The following is a 26003-nucleotide window of genomic DNA, read 5'->3' as shown; positions in this document are numbered from 1 at the left end:
CCCCCACACTGGCTTTAGCCTGCCCGTCAGACAGCACACCCCAGGCCTGCCAAGCCAGACAGCAGCTCTGCTCATGTCAGACCTGAAATAGCACATCAGTCCCGGCGATGTCTTCTCAATCTGTTTGGATATGGTGGTGGGGAGGAAGAGCGGGGAGACTGGGGGAGACAGCAAGGAGGAGAGGGGAGACTGATTGAAGGCTAAGGTATATTTTAGTCGTTGATCTGGAAGAGCGCTTTCTGAATATTTATATCTCAGGCTAAAGAAAGCAATTTCAAGTAAAAACCTTTGACTTGACTTGAACAACATCTAGTGACATTCCTACTGCTGTATGCCAAGCCGCCATCTCTCTGTTCCACAGCAACAACCACAACTTTGCACTCCAACCTGCCACACCCCCCAAAAAAGACTGGGGTGAAACCAGCGGCTTGTGTGAAGGCTGGCCTGCTGCGAGCCTGCCTGCCCATCGGGACGTACAGTATGGGTGGAAGGAGGGATAGATTGACAGATAGATGGAGGGATGGGTGGATGCAGGGGTTGTCCTCCCCTGGATAAAGAGTTTAGTGGGGACCATGGTGAGTGTCACAGTGCAGTTGGCCATCCCCCAGTATGATGGTTTATACAGTAACCATCCCATCCCCGACACAGGATGAGGCAGCCCACCAAGGCTACCCTCAGGAACCGCAGAGTGTAGAACTGGAAACCCAGACCGGTGATCCTGCCCCTAATGGCCCAATGACGAGCCATGTCTTCTGAAAAATAAGCTTGGTTTTGGCCTGGCTCGTCCCAACAGGGATGCTGTTGTGGTCACTTCTTGATGTTATGAACAGACGAGCTGCTTCCTACTGATTCCTGGAGGTGGCCAGCAGCGGGGCCAACTCAACTACAGCTCCAGGCTTGGCTCAGGGTATCCTGGGAGGAATCCGGGACCTGATCCAACTGTCGTCTTTAGTAGGCTGGCCTCTTCCTTTTGTCATGGTGTGCCGGTAAAGCAGATTGGCTAGCTAGTAGCTAGCACAGGGCAAAAGCAGTCATGTGCCATGACAAAATGTGGCAAAATAAGATACTACTACTAAGCCTACTTAGATTGCAGGAACTTTCCATGTTCTGTATTTCAATACATGGAAATGATCTCCACCCATCAATTTGGAAGCCAGGCTAATGAACCATCCAACCCAAAACAAAATTAAGCTTTTTTGTGCATTAACATTACTGTACATTTGATATCTTTATCAAGCCCATTATCTTGCCCAATGGAAGGCCATTGTCATCAGTAATGGTGGCTGAATATGGGCCTATACACAGCTACTGTACTGTATGTTCTGGTTTCAGCAGGAGCCAGATCTCTGAATCCATTGTGCATGAGTGACGTATGGTGCTGTCAACTCTGCTCAGTCTCCTCATCGTTCCAGTGTGGGTTTCTGGGTCGGGTACAATGGGTATCTCTGTGCTGGAGCTGGTTGTATCGTTTAAGGGAGGGGGGGTGATGGTTCTGGGGAGTTGTTTGGGAATGGCAGAGGCCCTCCCGTGTCCCAAGTGTCCCTCTGCCCCTCTCCACCTTCCTTGCCCATCTCCTAGAGCTCCCCAAGCGCCCCATCACACAACGGCAGGCCTTGTAAGGCTGGGGAAAGCCAACACCAGCCTCCCAGAGGCCCTGCCATCTGAGCCACTATTGTACAGGGCATTTTCTCAGGATATCCAACACTCCGGTAAATGGGCGATCCAGCACATCCCAGTTTCCTCACTTGGAGAGCCAAAACATGGGTGGAAAAGCCTTTTAGACGCTTTTCAGAGTGGCTGATCACCTGATACAGCAGTACTCTGTACCTCTCAGGCGGGACAGAGGGCCTTGTCAGGGGAGCGGAGGCCCCGCTGCTCACAGGGCTGCAGTGTTCCTGCCAGCAAGTCGAGAGCAGCACAACACTACAGCACAGTGTGTCCATGCAGGCAGGGCACTCCTCTTCCCAGCCGTATACCCGCCGAGCATACTGAAAGGGCTCCACTCACTAATCCCACATCCTGGGTGGGAGGCTCGTCTCCTCTTTCAGACCAGAGAGGCCTCAACTGGAGGAAGAGCCCCACCAAAATCCCCACTCATCCACCGGTGTGGATCATAGTTAACAGAAACCTGTCAGGCTTTGAGGAGAGGACAGAGAGAGCTCTACAAGACAGGCTCCAACCAAGCCACAGTGGAGGTGGAGTGGGTGAAGTGGTGACTGAGGGCTCCCAAGGTACTGTCTGTAAACAGTAGGTCAACCCTGTCAAACCACAGCAAGGAGAGGACACTAATACTGTTAACATGTGTTAGATGTACAGGTCTGACAAACAACCAAAAACATGTATCTAGCATGTCATGTCTCTTCAGTTCAAAAACACAGTAGTGTGTGACTCCAAACATTTGGTTAAACAGGGAAAAAAACAAAAACAAGTTGATACTGGAGTGAGACAGAAGGAATGTGATGGCTCCCAGAGGGGGTGAGAGAGGGGAAATGGATTCCAAACTTGAGATGAAGAATGAGGGAAAAGGGTGAGCTTATCCTGAAATTGTCCGAAAAAGTTGTGAGCAAAGATTCCAGACCCTTTGGCCCACCTGCCTTCATAAATACCACAAACATGTAAGGTCATTTCAGAGAGCCACGAATGACAGAGGAGCATGTAAGTCAGTGCATTCATTAAAGGCTGCTGATAAAGCTCTCAGACAACTAAATAGTTCTTAATAGTCGACACTCCAGTCTGCCTGGGGCGTCTGTGATACATAGCTTCTAAAGTTCACAAAGAACATCTCATAACACAACAGTGTCCTTAGGAACGGTCTGCTATACACGGTGATCCAATCAGGAAACTGATTCATGTCTGCACAGACAGGCATCTCTGCACCCTCCCCTGCTCAGGACAACCTTTTGGAGTATGCCAACATGCCATGCACAGCTAATACTCTTAAATCACATAAGATAGAGGGACTGAATTTGACTGAAATTGAAGGAATGCAGCTTGCTACATAAGCTGATTTATTTCCCAGTCAAAAACTCCTGTTCTAGAAATAGGACAGACATACCACAAAGGGGAGAGGATTGACCAGACCTCCAAAGGAGTGCTGACAGACAGCTTGATAGTGATGATAATTGTAACATCTGTCAGCTATGTGCTCTCAGAGAGATCATTAGAGTATACTGAACAGTACAAGTTACTTGGCTGGCGGCGATGGGACTAGACTCATCATTAAAATAACTCAAGAGAATATCCCATATCAGACCAGAAGTTTCAGATTTGCCTCTGCTCAAGTCATCTGCCCCTTAGATGAAGAGCTGAGTTCAATCTTCATTTTCCAGGCCAAAGAGGCCATATTTATCTAGCTCCAAGTAATATTCACAAAACGTATAAAATGAATGGAGTTCCATTCCCTGTCTCCCGGCCATTAAAGGTATTGTCTGTTTTTCCTGCTCTGTCATCTCCCATGTTGTGTCTTCTGTAGGGCCAATGCTTGGGACTGGGGCCATTAGCCATAGCTGGAATATCTTATGATGAACTTTCCCACAACATTCTCTCTCCTTTGGCTCACTTTCCAGACGGCTCTTTTAGTTGCTGGAATAGTAAATAAGCAGAGTGAATTCATGAAGAAATCAGCTTATATCCCAACCCCATATTTTATTGCTAGTGAGACAAGTGAATATTGCACTAATGAGTCTAATATACTGTAGCAAACCACTAAAAGGTCAAGTCTATTGTTTTACTGAGAGCTAATCATTCTCATCCTTACATTGATATTTGAACAAACCATTTCCAGATTGTATTCCAACGTAATGTCAGATCTTTAAAAAGTGACCTTTCAGTTCCCCGGCAATGAAAATATCAAATGATGTCTGCATCCTGTCTTTCTTGCTGTGAAGCGCCTACATTGTAACGTACAATGGCCTTGGAAACTTCAATCATCAAGCTATGCAGTTCTTTGGAGGTCTACGTTTACACTGATGGGTTACGTACATTGAAATAACATAGGAAGTAAAGGGTCTGCTATGGGACCTTGTCCCTGAGTATGAGACAGACCTACCTGTGATAGTGGTCTGGACAGTCTGTGACTAGATGTCTTCTCTTCTGGAGACCACGAACGCAGCTGGATGCTATGAAATGACAGAGAAAGATTACACTGATAATGGTGTTTGCCATCTCATCCAAAATAACCATAATGGTCTCAATCAAAATACTTCACTTGACCAAAATGTAATGAAAAGTGTTTCAAAATGGATATCATAAACATGGTATAACACTTCTCATTACCTTTCATATTCATTTATAAAATGTGTGTGTTTAGGGTCATAAGATCAGATTTACTAGGTCTCAAGATTACTAGAACAGGAATAGATAAGGATAGTCGAACAGCCCTAGAATTTTTTACATTGAAATGTTAGTCATTTAGCAGACACTCTTACCCAGAGCGACTTACAGTTGGTGTGTTCATTGGTGTGTTCACATATCACAGTGATAGGAAGTACATTTTTCCCCAATAAAAGTGCTAGTAAGGGGGAAAAAAGAAAAATACGAGTGTTTGTTCACATTTTAGGGGGTGGGGTGGGGGGGGGTGCTTTAGGATTATTTAAGATACTCTTTGAAGAGGTAGGGTTTCAGATGTTTTCAGAAAATGGGCAGGGACTCTGATATCCTAGCTTCAGGGGGAAGCTGGTTTCACCATTGGGGTGCCAGGAGCGAGAAAAGCTTGGACTGGGCTGAGCGGGCGCTGCCCTCCCATTGGGGTGGAGGGACAAAAGACCAGAGGTGGCAGAACGGAATGATCGGGTTGGGATGTAGGGTGTGAGCAGTCTGAAGATAGGGAGGAGCAGTTCCTCTTGCTGCTCCGTAGGCAAATACTATGGTCTTGTAGTGGATGCGAGCTTCGACTGGAAGCCAGTGGAGTGTGCAGAAGAGTAGGGTGACATGGGAGAACTTAGGAAGGTTGAACACCAGGTGGGCTGCAGCGTTCTGGATAAGTTGCAGGGGTTTGATGGCACAAGCGGGGAGCCCAGCGAACAGCTCGTTGCAGTAGTCCAGACGGGAGATGACAAGTGCCTGGATTAGGACCTGCATCGATTTCTGTGTGAGGTAGGGTCGTACTCTACTGATGTTGTAGAGAATGAACTTGCAGGTGCAAGTCAATGCTTTGATTTATGCAGAGAACGACAGGGTGTTTTCCAGCGTCTCGCCAAGGTTCTTTGCACTCTAGGAGGGGGACACCGTGGAGTGGTCAACCATGATGGAGAGGTCTTGGAGCGGGCAGGCCTTCCCCGGGAGGAAGAGCAGTTCTGTCTTGTCAAGGTTGAGCTTGAGGTGGTGGGTCGACATGCAAATTCAGATATCTATCTGCCAGGCACGCAGAGATGCGTGTTGCCACCTGGGTGCCAGAAGGGAGGAAGGAGAAAAGTAGTTGAGTGTCATCCGCATAGAAATGAGAGACCATGTGAGGATATGACGGTGCCGAGTGACTATGTATAGAGAGAAGACGAGAGGGTCTAGAACCGAGCCCTGGTGGACACCAGTTGTGAGAGTAAGTGGTGGAGACACAGTTCCTCTCCACATCACCTGGTAGGAACGGGCCTGCCAGGTAGGATGCAATCCAAGAGTGTGCAGATCCTGAAACGCCCAGCCCTGAGAGGGTGGAGAGGAGGATCTGATGGTTCACCGTGTTAAAGGCAGTGGATAGATCTAGGATGATGAGAACAGAGTAGAGTCAGCTTTGGCATTGCGGAGAGGCTCTATGACACAGAAAAGAGCAGTCTTAGTTGAGTGACACATCTTGAAGCCTGACTGATTAGGGTCAAGAAGATAAGTCTGGGAGAGATAGTGAGAGAGTTGGTCAGAGACAGCCCGCTCAAGTGTTTTGGAAAGAAGGGATACCGGTCTGTAGTTTTTGACATCAGTGGAGTCAAGTGTTGGTTTCTTGAGTGGGGGAGCGGCTCAGGCCATTTTGAAGTCAGAGGGGATGCAGACAGTGGTCAGGGATGAGTTGATGGTGGAAGTGAGGAGTGGGAGGTCTCCAGAGATGGTCTGGAGAAGGGAGGAGGGGATGGAGTCGAGCGGGAAGGTTGTCGGGCGGCCAGACCTCACTAGTCGCAGGATTTCATTTGGAGAGAGGGGGAAGATGTCAAGGCGTTGGGTAGTTTGTCAGGCATTCGATTGACCCAGAGCAATATAAGGTTTGAACTGTGACCTACAAAGTGACTCAGGAGAATAGCAGCTAGGCCTACAGACAGAGCAGAGTGGTGAACATTCCACAGCCTGGCCCTTTGTTGCTGTGAATTAACAGGGGGGAATGTGATATGCTGTGCACATCCTTTGTTACCACCACACAATCCCATGGCTCCATTTTCTGCCAGTTACTCTTGTACCTATTCACTCTGGTCCTGTGTAGGACTCAAAGGAGCACTTACAATAAGTGGATGCTCTAGTAGTCTACCCTACCCTACCCCCATCTCCAACCCCAACTTATTTAAAAGCACCTGGATAACTGCGGTAACCTACTATCACTGACTATACATTCAGGTATTCACTCTTCTATTCTCAAGCAACACATGCATCTCCTGGTCCTTTAGAGGGAGGTCAGATTGCGGTGCTTGTGGATGCTGTAGCATACCTCTTGGTGCCGGTGGGTGTGAGCCTCTCTCTCTTCCCCTCAGGACTGGACGGGGCCTCTGGGGAGTAGAGTCCAGGTGACAGAGAGGCTGGGCTGGAGATGGAGTACTCTCTGTAGTTCTGGTTCTCATCTCGACTCACCAGCACCGCCTCCTACAACAGAACAGGGCATGACAGACAGTCAGCATGATTAAATGTTTTGATGTATTTATCCACACATAACTGTGACAAACTGCTTTATCCATATTCCTGAAATAACTTGTCTTGCAACCATGTTTAAGAAATTGATTCATGATGTAAATAAAACATTTGTCTCCTTGCACTTTTAGTGGGTGTTCAGACGTTGTTGACAAGGTGTTTGAGATACAGTATCAGTCAAAAGTTTGGAAACACATACTCATTCAAGGGTTTTTCTTTATGCTTACTATTTTTTACATTGGAATAACACATGGAATACGTAGTAACCAAAAAAGTGTTAAACAAATCAAAATATATTTTATATTTGAGACTCTTCAAAGTAGCCACCATTTGCCTTGATGACATCTTTGCACACTCTTGGCATTATCTCAACCAGCTTCACGAGGTAGTCACCTGGAATGCATTTCAATTAACAGGTTTGCTTTGTTCAAAGTTAATTTGTGGAATTTCTTTCCTCCTTAATGCATTTGAGCCAATCAGTTGTGTTGTGACAAGGTAGGGGTGGCATACAGAAGATAGTCCTATTTGGTAAAAGACCAAGTCCATATTATGGCAAGAACAGCTCAAATAAGCAAAGAGAAACGACAGTCCATCATTACTTCAAGACATGAAGGTCAGTCAATATGGAACATTTCAAGAACTTTGAAAGTTTCTTCAATTGCAGTTGCAAAAACCATCAAGCGCTATGATGAAACTGGCTCTCATGAGGACTGTCACGGGAAAGGAAGACCCAGAGTTACCTCTGCTGCAGAGGATAAGTTCATTAGAGTTACCAGCCTCAGATTGCAGCCCAAATAAATGCTTCACAGAGTTCAAGTAACAGACACATCTCAACATCAACTGTTCAGAGGAGACTGTGTGAATCAGGCCTTTGTGGTCGATTTGCTGCAAAGAGCCCACTACTAGAGGACACCAATAAGAAGAAGAGACTTGCTTGGGCTAAGAAACACGAGCAATGGACATTAGATCGGTGGAAATCTGTCCTTTGGTCTGATGAGTCCAAATTTGCGATTTTTGGTTCCAACCGTCTTGTCTTGTCTACGCCATCTCATCTGGTTTGCGCTTAGCGGGACTATCATTTGTTTCTCAACAGGACAATGACCCAAAACACACCTCCAGGCTGTGTAAGGGCTATTTGACCAAGAAGGAGAGTGATGGAGTGCTGCATCAGATGACCTGGCCTCCACAATCATCCAACCTCAACCTAATTGAGATGGTTTGGGAGTTGGACCGCAGAGTGAAGGAAAAGCAGCCAACAAGTGCTCAGCATATGCGGTTGAGACAATGCCAAGCTGGTTGAGAGTTGGGAGTTGGACTGCAGAGTGAAGGAAAAGCAGCTAACAAGTGCTCAGCATATGTGGTTGAGACAATGCCAAGCTGGTTGAGACAATGCCAAGAGTGTGCAAAGCTATCATCAAGGCAAAGGGTGGCTACTTCGAAGAATCTCAAATATAAAATAGATTTTGATTTGTTTAACACTTTTTTGGTTACTACATGATTCCATATGTGTTTTTTCATAGTGTTGATGTCTTCACTAATATTCTACAATGTAGAAAATAGTACAAATAAAGAAAGACCCTTGAACGAGTAGGTGTGTCCAAACTTTTGACTGCTACTGTACATGCTTCATAAAACTCTTCAAAAAGAGGGCAATACACGTCAAGGCATAATGTACAGTCATGTTAGAGCTGCACATCCTGAGGTAAGTAAATACAGGTTTGTGGAAATCAGATATGTAATATCCCCATGTTAGAATGATGACAGTCAGTATTCTTTCCTAAGCCTTGGGCCTGGCATGGGCTTGTATTCTGCCAGTGTTACCACGGAGACCCAGCAGTAGTTCTGTCGCCCTATAGAACACAGGAACATCAGCTGATTTACAGCATCCTCTGGTTCTTCTCCCATGTTTCCACTGCCACAGGGCCACAGAGTTATCCTAGAGTTATGGAATATCTCTACAGTCACACTAGGATATCTCATTCCAGCTCATCTGGACCTCTAATAAATCATTGATAAGCAGACACCACGCAATCTGTGAATATGAAGCAGACCCAACGTCTGCATGGCTCTCAGGCATCAGCCATGAAACAAAACATTAGGACAGGAATAATCATGTAGAGATATGATGCTGATGTAACAAGATAGAGGATACTAGGATAAACACTATAGGAAAGAATGTCTCCATAGGTCACTCAATGAAGGCCTAAGGACTTTTAATAGGCCTTATATCCATCCTATGCCCATCAACAAAGTGCTGATTCACAAATGAAGTGTTTAAATTACATTACAGTGAAACTTTTCAGCATGAAAGCTGTCCTAAAGGGGATTTACAGACCAAAGATGGAAGCTCCTGCATAAGGAGATAGATAGAGAGCATGAGTGACTGACCTGGAAGCGTCCAGTGAGCTGTTCTGGGGTGGTGGTTCCATTTGTCTGTTCAGGGCTGGGGGGCTCAGGCCTGTAGAAAGAGACACGCTGGAGTTTAATGGACCACACATATGGACAAACACATACCTAACCTTTAATCAAGCAGGAGAAAGGTCGCCACATCCCAGGAGAGGGCAAGACTGGCCCAGTAGAGAAACACTGTCTTCAGTATGTCACGTCCTGACCAGTAAAAGGGGTTATTTGTTATTGTAGTTTGGTCAGGGCGTGGCAGGGGGTGTTTTTCTGTGTGTTTTGGGGTTTTGGGGCATTCTGTCCTTTTTTCTATGTTTTTGTATTTCTTTGTTTTGGCCTGGTATGGCTCTCAATCAGGGACAGCTGTACATCGTTGTCGCTGATTGGGAGTCATACTTAGGTAGCCTGTTTTCCTTTGGGTTTTGTGGGTGGTTATTTTCTGTTTAGTCATTTGTTACCTCACAGAACTGGTTAGCTGTTGCACTTTGGTTTTTTGATTCAGTGTTCATTCAAATAAATGTCATGATGAGCACTAACCACGCTGCGCCTTGGTCTACTCTTTCAGACAGCCGTTACACAGTACCACATAATTCACCTATGTCAAGTCCTAAACAAATACTCAAAACCATGATTTCTTAAAATTAGTTGTTAAAAGCATGAGTAAGAAAGATTGCAGACATTACTGCATTAAAGGATACAAGCCAAAACCCCACATTAGACCAAGCTGTACTTCAAAAGACATGGACCAAGGTCAACTACAGTAACTTACACCAATGATTCTAATCAGGTCTCTTAGATGACTTGAACCATGTCAAAGTATTCCCTAGAATGATAACTTGGAAGCTCTGACAACATAATTTTCTGTAATGTCTCATATTATTCATTAACTTGTTGAGTGGTGTGATTTAATTTGGCTATGGCTATATCACTATACACAGTGAAAGAGTTGGAAAGATGAGGCTCTCCTAGGAGAATCATTTTAAAGAGCTTAAGAATCGTTTTGAAGGTTCTCTTTTAATCAAAACGACATACCAGTGGTTGTACTGACAGTACTTTGGCGTAGGGGAACCAAAATAAGGTGTCTGATTCGAAGATTCTTTAGACTTTTGCAAATGTGCACTTACACATCGGTGCTTTCTCAAGTTTTCAGTCTCATTGTTAGATCTCTTGACATATGCACGTACACTTTTCAATTCAAATATTATGTGAGTGCCGGAGGACATGTGTGTGTGTATATATCAAGTCACAAGAGATGAGTGAGACTGAAAACCTGAGAGTGAGAAAGCACTGATGTGTAAGTGCACACTGGCAAATGTCTAAAGAATCTTCAAATCAGACACCTTATTTTGGTTCCCCTACGCCAAAGTACTGTCAGTACAACCTCGGGTATCTCGAGAGAACCTTCAAAACAATTCTCAAGCTCTTTAACATGATTCTCTTAGCAGAGCCTCATCGGTCAAAGCTCTTTCACTGTGCTCACTTTAATAAAACTTATACCCAGTTCTGAGTGGAACATTTTGGACTGTATGACCCAATGTAAACAACTACAGTAGTGTCCCCCCTCACTGTAGGACTGCCTGCCTCTCCTCTAAGCTGAGCCTCAGTCCAGGGTAATGAGGCGCACAGGAAGGCCCTGGATGCCTGTGGTAAATCGCCCAGAAACACACCTCTAACAGCCCAGACCTTGGCCCTGCTGCACAGTATCTGAATACTCCACATGTGCAGCAGGGGCACATCCAACCAGGAGAATGGCTGGAAGAGGAAAACAGGCTCCTCGTGCTACAGCAGTGAGAAGATGTGAAACTTAATGGATAAAACAGAACATAATGGATGGTTAATTGGGCTTCAAAATAAGTTCCCTGTCAGGAAATGACTCTGTGTTTTCACTTGGAATTCACAAAGTTATGTAACATTTCCGCTATGTGTATCCAGTTCAGCTCCTCTGGTTGAGAGAGATGAGGATAAAGTTAACTTATGTCCTTCAGACAATGAGAGGCATACAAGGCTAACTGCTAGGCCTTATATAATGTGACCTGTAATCTAACCTTTGCCTTCTGTCACAGGTCTCATGTACAGCAGTAGATGAATGAGCACGGGCAGAGAGGAGTGGCTGTTGTCATAAACCATGGAGAAGTGAAGATACTTGTCTCTCCTCTAGAGAGCTGTCTGATCTCTGCATGGAACAGGGACGTAACATCACCGATCAGCAAAGGAACAGCATGTTGATCGTTGTCATATATGGGACCTGGGAGTTTGCCTGCCAAGCATTCTTCAGACAGATAGGAATCTATGCAATCTATTCTGTCTGCCCTCTGAACTTCAGATTAATGATGAAAACAAACAGAGCAGATTAATAGAAGGGAACAGTGACAATCCAGTGAATTATTAGGATAAACATACCACTGTCTTGTCTTATAGCTATCTTGAATTCCATTCACACACTTCACATTGACCAAGGCACGTCACGTCTCACTTGTACAGTATGCACAGGCCTAAGACTTTGAATGTGGTGCCAAAGAAAGAAACATGACTGAATAGGGCTGCCTATACAGTAGCCTATATAAGTGCCATTGGGCAATATTCCGATGCCCATCTACAGTTGCAGGTGCTCAGTAACATCGCATTACAAGGACCAATAAGATCAGAGGGACATGACATCATGCACACATGGTCAGTGAACAATGGATTCATTAAGAGGCAGTTGAGGACAATAGAGGATAAATGACAGTATGGATGACAAGATACTGCTGGTGTTTTTCTCTTTAGTGTCACAGTAAAATCTCCACTGAGCTGCAGATATCAATCTGAAATCAAAAAGTACCTGAAAGAGTGCATAAGTCAGGATATTGCACGTATGGGTTTTTGGTGCAGTTCCTCAGTTTAAGACAGGTTTAAGACAGGCACGCCTTAACCAACACTCCTATTCTAAAGGTGAGCTGATGCCAACCTCTGCCCATGGGCAAACCCAGCTGTAATCCAGCCGCTGTGATCTGCAGGGCTGTAAACCCATTTACCAGGTTCCTCTCTTACACTATACGTCAGATCATCAGACATTACACTGCATAATATGTGTGTAGTTTTCATGATTCTTCATGGGAGTTAATTTACTGTTAAGAACAACACATTGCATAATGCTGCAGATGGACCAACAAGGGGGGGAATACTGTAGTTGATTGGAGGTGGCTAGAGGGGTGCTGGACTAGGATTAATAAGAGAGACATGGTACTGCCTTCCATCTAAAGACAGTAGGGCCTTGATAGTGCAAACCACCCTTCACTACCTTGCCCATCCTGTTTGCCTCTGCCAGTAGAACAGTGGGTCTAGGGGCAGATGGAGCAGAGTGGCTGGTGGAGCTACAGAGTGCCATTGTCCTGGGAAGCCAGGGAGTCACAGTGTTGTTTCTGGCTCGGAAGGAGACATGAGGTCAGCAGGGAAAAATCCACTCACATGGACCTGGGGCATGCAAAGAGGAAGCGTGCTTGTGCGTGCATGAAGAAATTAGTGTGAGAATTCACTAAGAGAGAGGCAGAGACAGAAAGACAGAGACAGAGCAACGACTCGCCAACCAATAGCCTCACTTCACAGGAAAGGGTCCAATATGGAGCCAATTCTCTGCCACCCTAAAAAGTTCTCAGCTAACTTTTAAACAATGTTTATTAACATGGGAAATGGAACAAACAGTTCATCTTGGCAAGATAATTCTGACACATTCTGGTATTCCCCCAGAATGAAGCCACAGGTCCTTTGTAGAGTGAGAGAGACATCTTAAGACGTTAATAACAAACACTATAATCGTGGAAAGTGGGAGGGAGGATGTGGCAACTGTGGAACTGGCACAAATACAAGCACAGATGTGATCTGTGTGCCATGGTGTGGTGACCCAATCACATTCACGGCAGGTGAGGCAGAGCCACAAATGTTTAGCTAAAAAAAGGGCCTGTTTTGCATTTTATTTTGTCATTAGGTCTTGTTACATATCAGTTTGCAAACAATGTAAAAATATCCTTGAGTTAATTAAGCCCCATACTCTCTTGAGTAAGGCAGCTACAAAATGCAGGTGTTTCAGCCTAGCTTGTGCTTTCTGTGGAGGAGGGGCAGCCAGCGAAAGCCGAGCGTAGGCGTTGGTAATCTTCTCTAGTTGCGCCATGATTTGCTCACTGTTCGGTCACTCATGGGGACACTACATCACTGCAGATTCTACAGGGAGAGCTTGGCAGTTCTAGGCCCCTTGGGTACTGTCATAGATTTACATTAGAAGTGCCCGTCCAAGAAGGCTCTAGGTCATTGGCCACCTACAGATAACATTACGTTATAAGGGAAAGGAAAATGGGGATACCTAGACCTGTCTCGATCAATGAGTGAGAAGACTTGAAATAGACATGACAGAGCACATATTGTTGGATAACTTCATGAATGCATTAAACTGAAATGTGTCTTCTGCATTTAACACAACCCATCTGAATCAGAGAGGTGCGTGGGCTGCTTTAATCAACATCCAAGTATCTACTGTAGCTTTGATTGGACTGATCATGTCAACATCATACTTTCTAAATCTTAGCTAGCAAGCTAGCTAGACAAGCAGTCATCATCATGAATCATGTCAACAATCTACCGTAGCTTTGATTGGACTGATCATGTGTAACGGCTGTCTGAGGAAGAAGTGGACCAAAATGCGGCGGAGTTAGGGTTCGTCATATTTAATTACACGAACACTATACAATTTACAAAAACAACAAAAACTGACAGCCAACACAGTCCTGTCAGGTGCAACCACAATGACAAGCACAATTACCCACGAAACACAAAGGAAACGTAGGCAACTTATGTGTGACTCCCAATCAACCACAACCCTCTACAGCTGTGCTTGATTGGAAGTCACACGGCCAAAATCAATGAAACAATAAAAAACACACACTCCCTGCTGCCACGTCCTGACCCAACTACCCCCTCTACTGGTCAGGACGTGACAGTACCCCCCCCCTCAAGGTGCAGACGCCGGGATGCACCTAAAAAAGGAAAACAAGAAAATCCCCAACAAAATTTAACACCTAAACAATAAGGGAGGGAAGGGAGGGTGGCTGCCGTCACCGACGGCACTGTGCTACACCCTCCCTCCCCAACCCACCTATCCTGGAGGTGGCTCAGGTGCAGGACGTGGACCTCGCTCCACCTTCGGCGTCGCCCACTTTGTCGGCGCCGATAGCTGCGCCGGGCAGACGGGCCACTCGGGCTGACCCTGGCAGACGGACCACTCGGGCTGGGTCGGAAGACATGCGGGCCACTCGGGCTGGGCCGGAAGGTACGCGGGCCACTCGGACTGGGCCGGAAGGCACGCGGGTCACTCGGGCTGGACCGGAGGGCAGGAGAACCACTCGGGCTGGACCGGAGGGCAGGAGAACCACTCGGGCTGGGCCGGAAGGCAGGAGGGCCACTCGGGCTGGGCCGGAAGGCAGGAGGGCCACTCGGGCTGGACCGGAGGGCAGGAGGACCACTCGGGCTGGACCGGAGGGCAGGAGGGCCACTCGGGCTGGACCGGAGGGCAGGAGGACCACTCGGGCTGGACCGGAGGGCAGGAGGGCCACTCAGGCTGGACCGGAGGGCAGGAGGACCACTCGGGCTGGACCGGAGGGCAGGAGGACCACTCTGGCAGATCCTGACAGGCCGGGCACCCTGGCAGATCAGGGCAGGCGGGCACCTCTGGCAGAACAGGGCAGTCTGGCCACTCTGGCAGAACAGGGCAGTCTGGCCACTCTGGCAGAACAGGGCAGTCTGGCCACTCTGGCAGAACAGGGCAGTCTGGCCACTCTGGCAGAACAGGGCAGTCTGGCCACTCTGGCAGAACAGGGCAGTCTGGCCACTCCGGCAGAACAGGGCAGTCTGGCCACTCCGGCAGAACAGGGTAGTCTGGCCACTCCGGCAGAACAGGGCAGTCTGGCCACTCCGGCAGTTCAGGGCAGTCTGGCCACTCCGGCAGAACAGGGTAGTCTGGCAGCTCTGGCAGCTCCGGGCAGTCTGGCAGCTCTGGGCAGTCTGGCAGCTCTGGCAGCTCTGGGCAGTCTGGCAGCTCTGGGCAGTCTGGCAGCTCTGGGCAGCTCTGGCAGCTCTGGGCAGTCTGGCAGCTCTGGGCAGTCTGGCAACTCGGGACAGTCTGGGCAGTCTGGCAACTCGGGACAGTCTGGGCAGTCTGGCAACTCGGGACAGTCTGGGCAGTCTGGCAACTCGGGACAGTCTGGGCAGTCTGGCCACTCCGGCAGTTCAGGGCAGTCTGGCCACTCCGGCAGTTCAGGGCAGTCTGGCCACTCCGGCAGTTCAGGGCAGTCTGGCCACTCCAGCAGTTCAGCGCAGTCTGGCCACTCCAGCAGTTCAGCGCAGTCTGGCCACTCCAGCAGTTCAGCGCAGTCTGGCCACTCCAGCAGTTCAGGGCAGTCTGGCCACTCCAGCAGTTCAGCGCAGTCTGGCCACTCCGGCAGTTCAGCGCAGTCTGACCACTCCGGCGACTGTTGACTGGCGGGCAGCTCCGACGACTGTTGACTGGCGGGCAGCTCCGACGACTGTTGACTGGCGGGCAGCTCCGACGACTGTTGACTGGCGGGCAGCTCCGACGACTGTTGACTGGCGAGGCTGGGTTTACGCACTTGCAGGCTAGTGCGGGGAGCAGGAACAGGACGAGTCGGACTGGGTTGACGCACTTCCGGGTCCGCACGAGAGACAGGAGCTGGAAACCCAGGGCTATGGAGGCGCACAGCCGGTCTAGATCTTACCTCCTGCACAACCCGCCTTGGCTGGATGGAACTAGTAGCCCTGTACGAGCGGAGTGCTCGTACAGGGCAGACTGGGCTGTGCAGGGGCCTGATGGTAGCCGTGCGTAGAGCGGGAGTTGGGTAGCCTGGTCCTCGGAGGCATACCGGCGACCAGATGCACTGCGCAGGCATCCTCCTACCAGGCTGGATGCCCGCTCTAGCACGGCACCTGCGAGGGGCTGGAATAACTCGCACCGGACTGTGCGTGCGTATGGGTGAGATAGTGCGCTTCTCAGTGAAACATGGCGCTCCCCACCTCATACGCTCCTCCATATAATCACTGGTAGCTGGCTTCCGGCTCTTCCTACGCCTAGCCAAACTACCCGTGTGCCCCCCCCAAAAAAATTATTGGGGGTGCCTCTCGTGCTTCTCCCTCAGCGCGTCTCTGGCCTCGTACCACCGCCTCTGTGCCTTGGCTGCCTCAATTTCCCACTGCGGGCGGCGATACTCCCCAGCCTGGTGCCAAGGTCCGGCCCCGTCCAGAACTTCCTCCCAAGTCCACTTCTCCCGCCAGTCCAACTCGTATTTCCTCCGCTCCTTCCTCTGCTGCTTGGTCCTGGTTAGGTGGGTGATTCTGTCACAAGTATCTTCGTCTTCTGACGATATAACGAAATCATCGTCGGAAAAGGATGACCAATACGCAGCAGAGTCGATATATTCCATCTTGAACATTTAATTTAATCAATACGAATACAAAAACAATAAACAAGAAAACGAACGATAAACTGACAGTCTGCAAAGCATAGGCTCAACACAGAACAATCACCCACGAATCACAAACACAAACACACCCCAATATATGGGACTCTCAATCAAAGGCAGATAGACAACACCTGCCTTCAACTGAGAGTCCCAACCCCAATCAACACAACATAGAAACACACTCACCAGACTACACATAGAAATACATAAACATAGACTATAAACCAAAACCACGGAAATACTACATGAAACACCCTTTAAACAAACACACCACCCTGAACCACATAAAACAAATACCCTCTGCCACGCCCTGACCAAACTACAAAACAATTAACCTCATATACTGGCCAGGACGTGACATCGTGATAGTATTTTCCTTCCTTTTAAGACCACATAGGCCTAATAAAATACTTAAAATGGTATGCTAACCGCGTCTCTCTCACTCTCTGTATGGTGACTTATTAAAGAAGAGTAAAGTTCAACAACAGGTCCTCAACATCTTGCTGAATTTATCTGCGCTAACATCTCTGAATTTCAGTCTGTGTCCATTTAGAAAGTGCTGAACGAATAGGCCTACCTTGTCGTAGCTCGTTTGCTAGCACTTGCTTATAAACTCAGCAAAAAAAGAAAACGTCCCTTTTTCAGTAACCTGTCTTTCAAAGATTATTTCAAAAAATCCAAATACCTTCACAGATCTTCATTGTAAAGGGTTTAAACACTGTTTCCCATGCTTGTTCAATGAACCATAAACAATTAATGAACTATAAACAATTAATGAACATGAACCTGTGGAACGGTCGTTAAGACACTAACAGCTTACAGACGGTAGACAATTAAGGTCACAGTTATGAACATTTAGGACACTAAAGAGGCCTTTCTACTGACTCTGAAAAACACCAAAAGAAAGATGCCCAGGGTCCCTGCTCATCTGCGTGAACGTGCCTTAGGCATGCTGCAAGGAGGCATGAGAACTGCAGATGTGGCCAGGGAAATAAATTGCAATGTCCACACTGTGAGACGCCTAAGACAGCGCTACAGGGAGACAGGACGGACAGTTGATCATCCTCGCAGTGGCAGACCACTTGTAACATGGTCTGGGGTGGTGAGTCACAGCATCATCGGACTGAGCTTGTTGTCATTGCAGGCAATCTCAACGCAGTGCGTTACAGGGAAGACATCCTCCTCCCTCATGTGGTACCCTTCCTGCAGGCTCATCCTGACATGACCCTCCAGCATGACAATGCCACCAGCCATACTGCTCGTTCTGTGCGTGATTTCCTGCAAGACAGGAATGTCAGTGTTCTGCCATGGCCAGCGAAGAGCCCGGATCTCAATCCCATTGAGCACAGCTGGGACCTATTGGATCGGAGTGTGAGGGCTAGGGCCATTCCCCCCAGAAATGTTCAGGAACTTGCAGGTGCCTTGGTGGAAGAGTGGGGTAACATCTCACAGCAAGAACTGGCAAATCTGGTGCAGTCCATGAGAAGGAGATGCACTGCAGTACTTAATGCAGGTGGTGGCCACACCAGATACTGACTGTTACTTTTGACCCCTCCCCCCCCCCTTTGTTCATGTTAGTCACATGTATGTGGAACTTGTTCAGTTTGTGTCTCAGTTGTTGAATCTTGTTATGTTCATACAAATATTTAGACATGTTAAGTTTGCGGAAAATAAACGCAGTTGATAGTGAGAGGACGTTTCTTTTTTGCTGAGATACAGTACATTAGGATCGGAACTAGAAGCACAAGAATTTCGCTACACTCGCAATAACATCTGCTAACCATGTGTATGTGACCAATACAATTTGATTTGAACTGTGCACTGTAGTGAACCCTACCTCTCCACCAGCAGCTGCAGCTGAGTCTTGGAGTTTTTTATCTTGTTCTGGGCCTCCACATTGAGCATGTCCACTGTGTTCTCTCCATTGATCTCCAGGATGACATCACCAGGCTGCAGGGCGGCCAACTCGGCCTTGCTGCCCCCGTTGACCTATGGGCCAGAGGTAAAAGATGCAGTCAGACTCTCTCTACGGCCTGTGGACTTGGTGCAGACATGATGCCATCAGCAACGTAAATAACCAGCAAGCCTGAATGAAATGCTGCATATCGAGTGTTGGAATTTTTGTCAAGGGCTGACAGATACACTGATGAACAATCATTATGACAAAACAGTGAAGACATGATTGTAATAACATGAGACTGTGGCTGTGATGAAGAGATGGGTTGTTTTCCTCAGTTTGCCTGCCAGGTGTCAATCAGTTCTTACATGGCTCTAGCTGGTGATTACATTACATTTTGGTTGCAATAAACATTAACAGACACCACAGCTCTTCACGCACATGGCACACCTCAACAGTGTGAGGATTCATGACACCTTGAGGGAAAGGTCATCAGTGAGACTGTGGGGTTGACTACTCTGGCCTGACCTTTGCCTCCAACCTCACCACATGCCAGTGGTCTACTGCCTGCATTAGGGGGAATTCCAGCCTAATGGAACAAAAACACACCAGCAACACTCACTCAGTCTCTCTCAGCCACACACAAACACTCAACCATACAAACACAAAAGCTCAAATTAGGAGTTTAAATCAGGATAATTGAGCACTTGTGAGCACTTAAAACGGTAGGAAATATGAGATTCTACTCACCAATGTAACAACACAATTCAACGTCTCAGACACGAGATGTAGTGTATGTGGCAGGGTCTACAGACAATCACAGGCTACAAAAGGAAAACCAGCCACGTCGCGGACACCGACGTCATGCTTCCAGACAAGCTAAACACCTTCGCCCGCTTTGAGGATAACACAGTGCCACCAACGCGGCCCGCTACCAAGGACTGTGAGCTCTCCTTCTCCGTGGCCAACGTGAGTAAGACATTTAAGCATGTTAACCCTCGCAGGGCTGCCGGCCCAGACGGCATTCCCTATCTGCGTCCTCAGAGCATGCACAGACCAGCTGGCTGGTATGTTTACGGACATATCCAATCTCTCCCTATCCCAGTCTGCTGTCCCCACATGCTTCAAGATGGCCACCATTGTTCCTGTACCCAAGAAAGCAAAGGTAACTGAACTGAATTACTATCTCCCCATAGCACTCACTTCTATCATCATGAAGTGCTTTGAGAGACTAGTCAAGGACCATATCACCTCTACCTTACCTGTCACCCTAGACCCACTTCAATTTGCCTGCTGCCCCAATAGATCCACAGACGATGCAATCATCATCGCACTGCACACTGCCCTATCCATCTGGACAAGTGGAATACCTATGTAAGAATGCTGTTCATTGACTATAGTACACCATAGTACCCTCCAAGCTCATCATTAAGCTCGAGGCCCTGGGTCTGAACCTCGCGCTGTGCAACTGGGTCCTGGACTTCCTGACCACCCCAGGTGGTGAAGGTAGGAAACAACACCTCCACTTTACTGATCCGCAACACTGGGGCCCCACAAGAGTGAGTGCTCAGCACCCTCCTGCACTCCTCTCCTCAAGCCTCTTCACCCATGACTGCGTGGCCACGCACGCATCCAACTCAATCAAGTTTGCAGACAACACAATAGTAGTAGGCTTGATTACCAACAATGATGAGTCATCCGACAGAGAGGAGTTGAGGGTGGTGCCAGGAAAATAACCTTACTCAACATCAACAAAACAAAGGGGCTGATCGTGGACTTCAGGAAACAGCAGAGGGAGCACCCCCTATCCACATCAACGGTACCACAGTGGAGAAGGTTGAAAGCTTCAAGTTCCTTGGCGTACACATCACTGACAAACTGAAATGGTCCACCCACACAGACAGTGTGGAGGCTGAAGAAATTTGGCTTGGCACCTAAAACCCTCACAAACTTTTATAGATGCACAATTGAGAGCTTCCTGTCAGGCTGTATCACCACCTGGTACGGCAACTGCACTGCCCGCAACCGCAGGGCTCTCTAGAGGGTGGTGCGGTCTGCCCAACACATCACCGGGGGCAAACTACCTGCCCTCCAGGACACCTACAGCACCCGATGTCACAGGAAGGCCAAAAAGATAATCAAGGACAATAACCACCCGAGCCACTGGGTGTTCACCCCGCTATCGTGCAGACGGCGAGGTCAGTGCAGGTGCATCAAAGCTGGGAACGAGAGACTGAAAAACAGCTTCTATCTCAAGGCCATCAGACTGTTAAATAGCCATCACTAGCACATTAGAGGCTGCTGCCTATATACATAGACTTGAAATCACTGGCCACTTTAATAAATGGAACACTAGTCACTTTAATAATGTTGACATATTTTGCATTACTCATCTCATATATATATACTGTATTATATTCTACTGTATCTTAGTCTATGCCGCTCTGACATTGCTCATCCATATATTTATATATACTTAATCCATTCCTTTACTTATATTTGTGTTGTCACGCCCTGGCCATAGAGAGGTTTTTTATTCTCTATTTTGGGTCGGCCAGGCTGTGACTAGGGTGGGCATTCTATGTTCCTTTTTCTATGTTCTTTATTTTCTATGTTTTGGAAGGGTATGGTTCTCAATCAGGGACAGCTGTCTATTGTTGTCTCTGATTGGGAACCATACTTAGGTAGCCCTTTTCCCTCCTTGTGTTGTGGGAAGTTGACTTTGTTTATGGCCCATAGCCTTTAGCTTCACGGTTTGTTGGGTAGTGTTTTGTTCGGCGTCTTTTCTAATACAAATAATATGTACACTCACCACGCTGCACCTTGGTCCTCTCCTTTAAATCGACATGACAGAACTTCGCACCACCAACGGACCAAGCAGCGTGGTAAAAAGGACTCCTGGACATGGGAGGATATCCTGGACGGCAAGGGATCCTACACATGGGAGGAGATCCTGGCTGGAAGGGAATCGCCTCCCATGGGAATAGGTGGAGGCAAACCAGGAGAGCGGAGGCAGCGGGAGAGGGGAGCCAACGTTATGCGGGAACACTGCTGGCAAGAAAACCCGAGAGGCAGCCCCAAAAGAAATTGGGGGGGGGGCACACGGGGAGATTGGCGGAGTCAGGCGATAGACCTGAGCCAACTCCCCGTGCTTACCGGAAGCAGCGTGGTACTGGTCAGGCACCATGTTATGCGGTGAAGCGCACGGTACCCGGAGCGCTATATGCCAGCCCCCGCAAGTGCCATGCGAGAGTGGGCATCCAGCCAGGGCGGATTGTGCCAGCTCAGCGCGTCTGGTCTCCAGTGCGACGTTTCGGCCCAGGGTATCCTGCGCCAGCTCTGCGTACTGTGTCTCCGGAGCGCTGGGAGGACTCAGTTCGTCCTATGCCTGAGCTCCGCCCGTGCCGGGCGAAAGTGGGCATTGAGCCTGAAAGAGTGGTGTCAAGCCTACGCACCAGATCTCCAGTGCTCCCGCACAGCCCGGTCTATCCTGTGCCTCCTCCACGGACCAGGCCTCCAGTAGGTCTCCCCAGCCTGGGGAGTCCTGTGCCTGCTCCCAGAGTCAGGCCTCCTGCATGTCTCCCCAGCCTGGTGAGTCCTGTTCCTGCCGCCAGAGTCGCCCTCCAGTCCGGAGCCGCCAGAGTGGGTGCCCAGTCCGGAGCTGCCAGAGTTGGTGCCCGGTCCTGGGTCGGCGGCGAGGGTCCCCACTCCAGAGGCACCACCTAAGTGGGCCGTGCCAGAGGTGGAGCGGGGTCTGCGTCCCTCACCGGAGCTGCCACCACAGAGAAAAGCCCACCCAGACCCTCCCCTATAGGTTCAGGTTTTGCGGCCGGAGTCCGCACCTTTGGGGGGGGGGGAATACTGTCACGCCCTGGCCATAGATAGGTTTTTTATTCTCTATTTTGGGTAGGCCAGGGTGTGACTAGGCATTCTATGTCCCTTTTTCTATGTTCTTTATTTTCTATGTTTTGGCCGGGTATGGTTCTCAATCAGGGACAGCTGTCTATCGTTGTCTCTGATTGGGAACCATACTTAGGTAGCCCTTTTCCCATAGCCTTTAGCTTCACGGTTTGTTGGGTAGTGTTTATTGTTTTGTTCGCCGTCTTTTCTAATAAAAATAATATGTACGCTCACCACGCTGCACCTTGGTCCTCTCCTTTCAACCGACGTGACATGTGTATTGGGTATATGTTGTGAAATTGATAGATATTACTGCACTGTCGGAGCTGAAAACATAAGCATTTCACTAGACCCACAATAACATCTGCTAAACACGTGCATGTTATCAATAACATTTTATTTTATTTGACACAGTATGGTCAAAGACTTAGCAACTTAGTTGTAGTGGTTACCTATAACTACAAACAGTTATGTTTTAGCATTTTTGCATTTTTATTAACTTATTTCTGGATATATTGGAACTACACACAATGCACTATTTCTCAACGTCATATGGAGAACCAGTGCTACCTAGCTAGTTCCAGCTGGCTAATGTTAGGTACTAGCCATGCTAGCATGTAAATGCATTCAAAACCAAGTGTTTGCACTGGTGAACTACTATGTACATACATGTTAAAGAAACCATATAAATTCATGTGAAAAAATGCAACTCTTTTTCTCCTGTGCATTTGGTAGTGGTAGTCGAATGAGTGAGTCAGTGTTGTAGTCATTTTCCGTCATTTGTAGATAGTGCAGTAATACCCACAAGGACAGGGTTATGACTCATTTCAGGCCCAATCCTTTGTGGCCCAAAAACAAGAAGCAAGCTTTGAAGTTGGAATGGTTTGTCCGGTTGAAGCAAGCAGATTGGAGAATGGGAACCATGCGCATGTCTATTGTATGCGACGCTCATTTCCCCCTGGAGGACTTCGATAGCTTAGTTTAAGGGAAAGGGGGATACCTAGTCAGTTGTACAACTGATTGCCTTCAACTGAAATGTGCCTTCCACATTTATGATGTGTCTTCCTCTGAATCAGAGAGGTGCAGGGGACTGCCTTAATCAACATCCACGTCTTCGGCACCCAGGGAACAGTGGCTTAACTGCCTTGCTCAGAGGCAGAACAACAGATTTCTACCTTGTCAGCTCAGGGATTCAATCCAGCAACCTTTCGGTTACTGGCCCAACGCTCTAACCACTAGGCCAGTGGAAGGCAGGATTTGAAATGAGACTCAAACCAGATGCTGTGCGGAGCGTGAATGTGAAACCTGCAACCTCTATTTTCTACCAACCTACCGGTAGATCGTGAGTGTCAGCAGTGATGAACATAAACTGGGTAAATTCAATGTGGATTAACCTCATTATATCGCTATTGGATTAGCTAGCTGACTCTCCCTCTGAAGGCCTCTCCTTTTCTTCTTTGACTTTGGAAGCTAACTCAGCCGTCAATCGGTAAGTTTACACTCTCTCTACTTTATGTCGATGGCTTTTTTGTTGTGTGTGTGTTCTGTGGCTTTCTGCCTATGCTAGACTAGTTGTTCTCTGGCTTACTACTTAGCTATGCAGACCGTGGTGGTTGGTTAGTTATTTGTCTAGGCTAGCTAGCAGGATAAAATAACTAACTTTAGCTGGCTGGCTAAGATAATTGCATACACTGGTAATATTATTTGGTTAGATGGCGTTATGCATTTCCAAAACTTTGGTTAATGTAAGCTAGGTGTTGATGGCACTGCGTGAGTCAGCTAGTTGCTAAAGTAGCATTAGCAGGCCAGTAGGGCTAATATTAGCAGACTAGTTGGTTAGCAACCTTTCAAGCTGATTTGTAACAATACATTCAAAGTATCTGCTTGTAAGTTGGCTGAACATTTTATTGAAACTGATCCGTTTATGCACTAACTCAAAAATAGAATAGTGTGGTATAACTTTGCATTGGGACTTTTGATATGTATTCTAATGCAAAACCATATATTACATGTGGTTACGTTTATGCTACCTACCCTTTAAGAGCAGCCTCAACAAGGCTGGCCCAAAATTAAAAACAGAAAGAGGAAAAATAAAAAGACACAATCAGTGAAGATGAAGAGGTCTCCTTCATACATCTCCAACAGAAACATGACAGATTATGGAGAGAATGCCAGGCAACAAGGTGTTTGTCCCTTTTGCGAAGCAAGATGGCAGCGGTGTCATGTCTGTGGGTCTACTCGAGTGGCAATTAAGCGTTGCTCTGGCAACCCACAATGATGCGTGCCTTTTCTGATCAGGGCACACCTCACTTCACATAAACTAAGGGTGCAGATTTTTACAGGGGGCTATGCCCTGCAGAAACAGGGGGAAGCTCTCTTTTCAGGCCAACAGAACGGGAAAATAGGGGGCATCCATGTTGTTTTAGTGCCAAGATGCAACCACTTCAAACAGTCCAAAGCCATAGCTGCTTAACCAGAGAGGAGGAGGGAGGGGGAGGTAGGGAGGAGGGAAACATGCTGCTTCTCCAAGTGGGTTTTACAACCACTTTCACTGATGAGGTCTCCTGCTCAGCATGGACCCCTGTTTCTTCTATGAGATGGTTTGATATTTGAGACACAGTTCCCAGTGTTCCCTGCATGCTGGTGTTGTTGGCTACATGGTAGAGGGAGTGAATGAGAAGGAATGCCCATCCTCACAAGAAAACAGCTATTTTTGTCTGTGGCTGTGGCAGGGGCAGTCTCCCTGGCTTTCAGAGTGGCTGTGGCAGGGAGCAGTCTGCCCTGGATATCCTGAGTCTGTTTACCGAGTAGAACTCTGCTAATGTCTTGCCTTCTACAGCTCGATCTTCCTGTTGTATCCTCACAAGCTTAGAAAATCAAGAATAGTAAAACAACATGTGCACAAACACACACACACACACACACACACACACACACACACACACACACACACACACACACACACACACACACACACACACACACACACACACACACACACACACACACACACACACACACACAGGTTCGACACTCACGGCACACCACTTAAACCTAACTGTAATAACTGGTTTCCTCCTGATGTAGCTTTTACTCCAATCTGTCTGAATACAGTTGTTAAGGAAACAGGTAGAAGGCAGCCAATTGAGAAACAATGAGAGGAGCAGAGAAGTACAGCAGAGACTGAGGAAGTTGAATAGGCATTGCATGTTTTCCTTTACAGAGGATATGGTGTGACTGAGCAGTAAGGTCATTAGCGATTACCTTGGAAACTGTTATCGCCTTCTTGAAGTCTCTTCCTCCGTATATTCTAAAGCCCCATGGAGACGGACCAATCAGATTTACTGTCAGCACCATCACGTGACCAGAGGTCGCCACCCACTGCCTGCTCAAACCCTGTAAAGAGAGAGAGAGCGAGAGAGAGATTCTGTCATCAGTCATGCTTTTTTTGCTGCAGTGACTATATAAAGTAAATACGTTAGAAC

At 47.7% G+C, this 26003-nt stretch overlaps 1 protein-coding gene across 3 annotated transcripts in view; it reads right to left on the bottom strand.

The window, feature by feature from the left end:
- The window catches only part of LOC115164523 (PDZ and LIM domain protein 2), a 60594-nt gene that overhangs the window by 16293 nt on the left and 18298 nt on the right, over nucleotides 1-26003 (bottom strand). For all 3 annotated transcript variants that reach the window (XM_029717083.1, XM_029717081.1, XM_029717084.1), the window contains 5 exons: nucleotides 25783-25914; nucleotides 18559-18710; nucleotides 9208-9277; nucleotides 6623-6774; nucleotides 4049-4118 (listed from right to left, as the gene is read on the bottom strand). In XM_029717083.1, coding sequence (XP_029572943.1) covers nucleotides 4049-4118; nucleotides 6623-6774; nucleotides 9208-9277; nucleotides 18559-18710; nucleotides 25783-25875 — 537 coding nt within the window. In that variant the 5' untranslated portion in view covers nucleotides 25876-25914. The remainder of the gene's footprint in view (nucleotides 1-4048; nucleotides 4119-6622; nucleotides 6775-9207; nucleotides 9278-18558; nucleotides 18711-25782; nucleotides 25915-26003) is intronic.

This window comes from Salmo trutta, chromosome 27 (genome assembly GCF_901001165.1).
Source record: "Salmo trutta chromosome 27, fSalTru1.1, whole genome shotgun sequence".
NCBI lineage: Eukaryota > Metazoa > Chordata > Actinopteri > Salmoniformes > Salmonidae > Salmo > Salmo trutta.
This window is presented reverse-complemented; position numbering and strand designations above follow the sequence as displayed.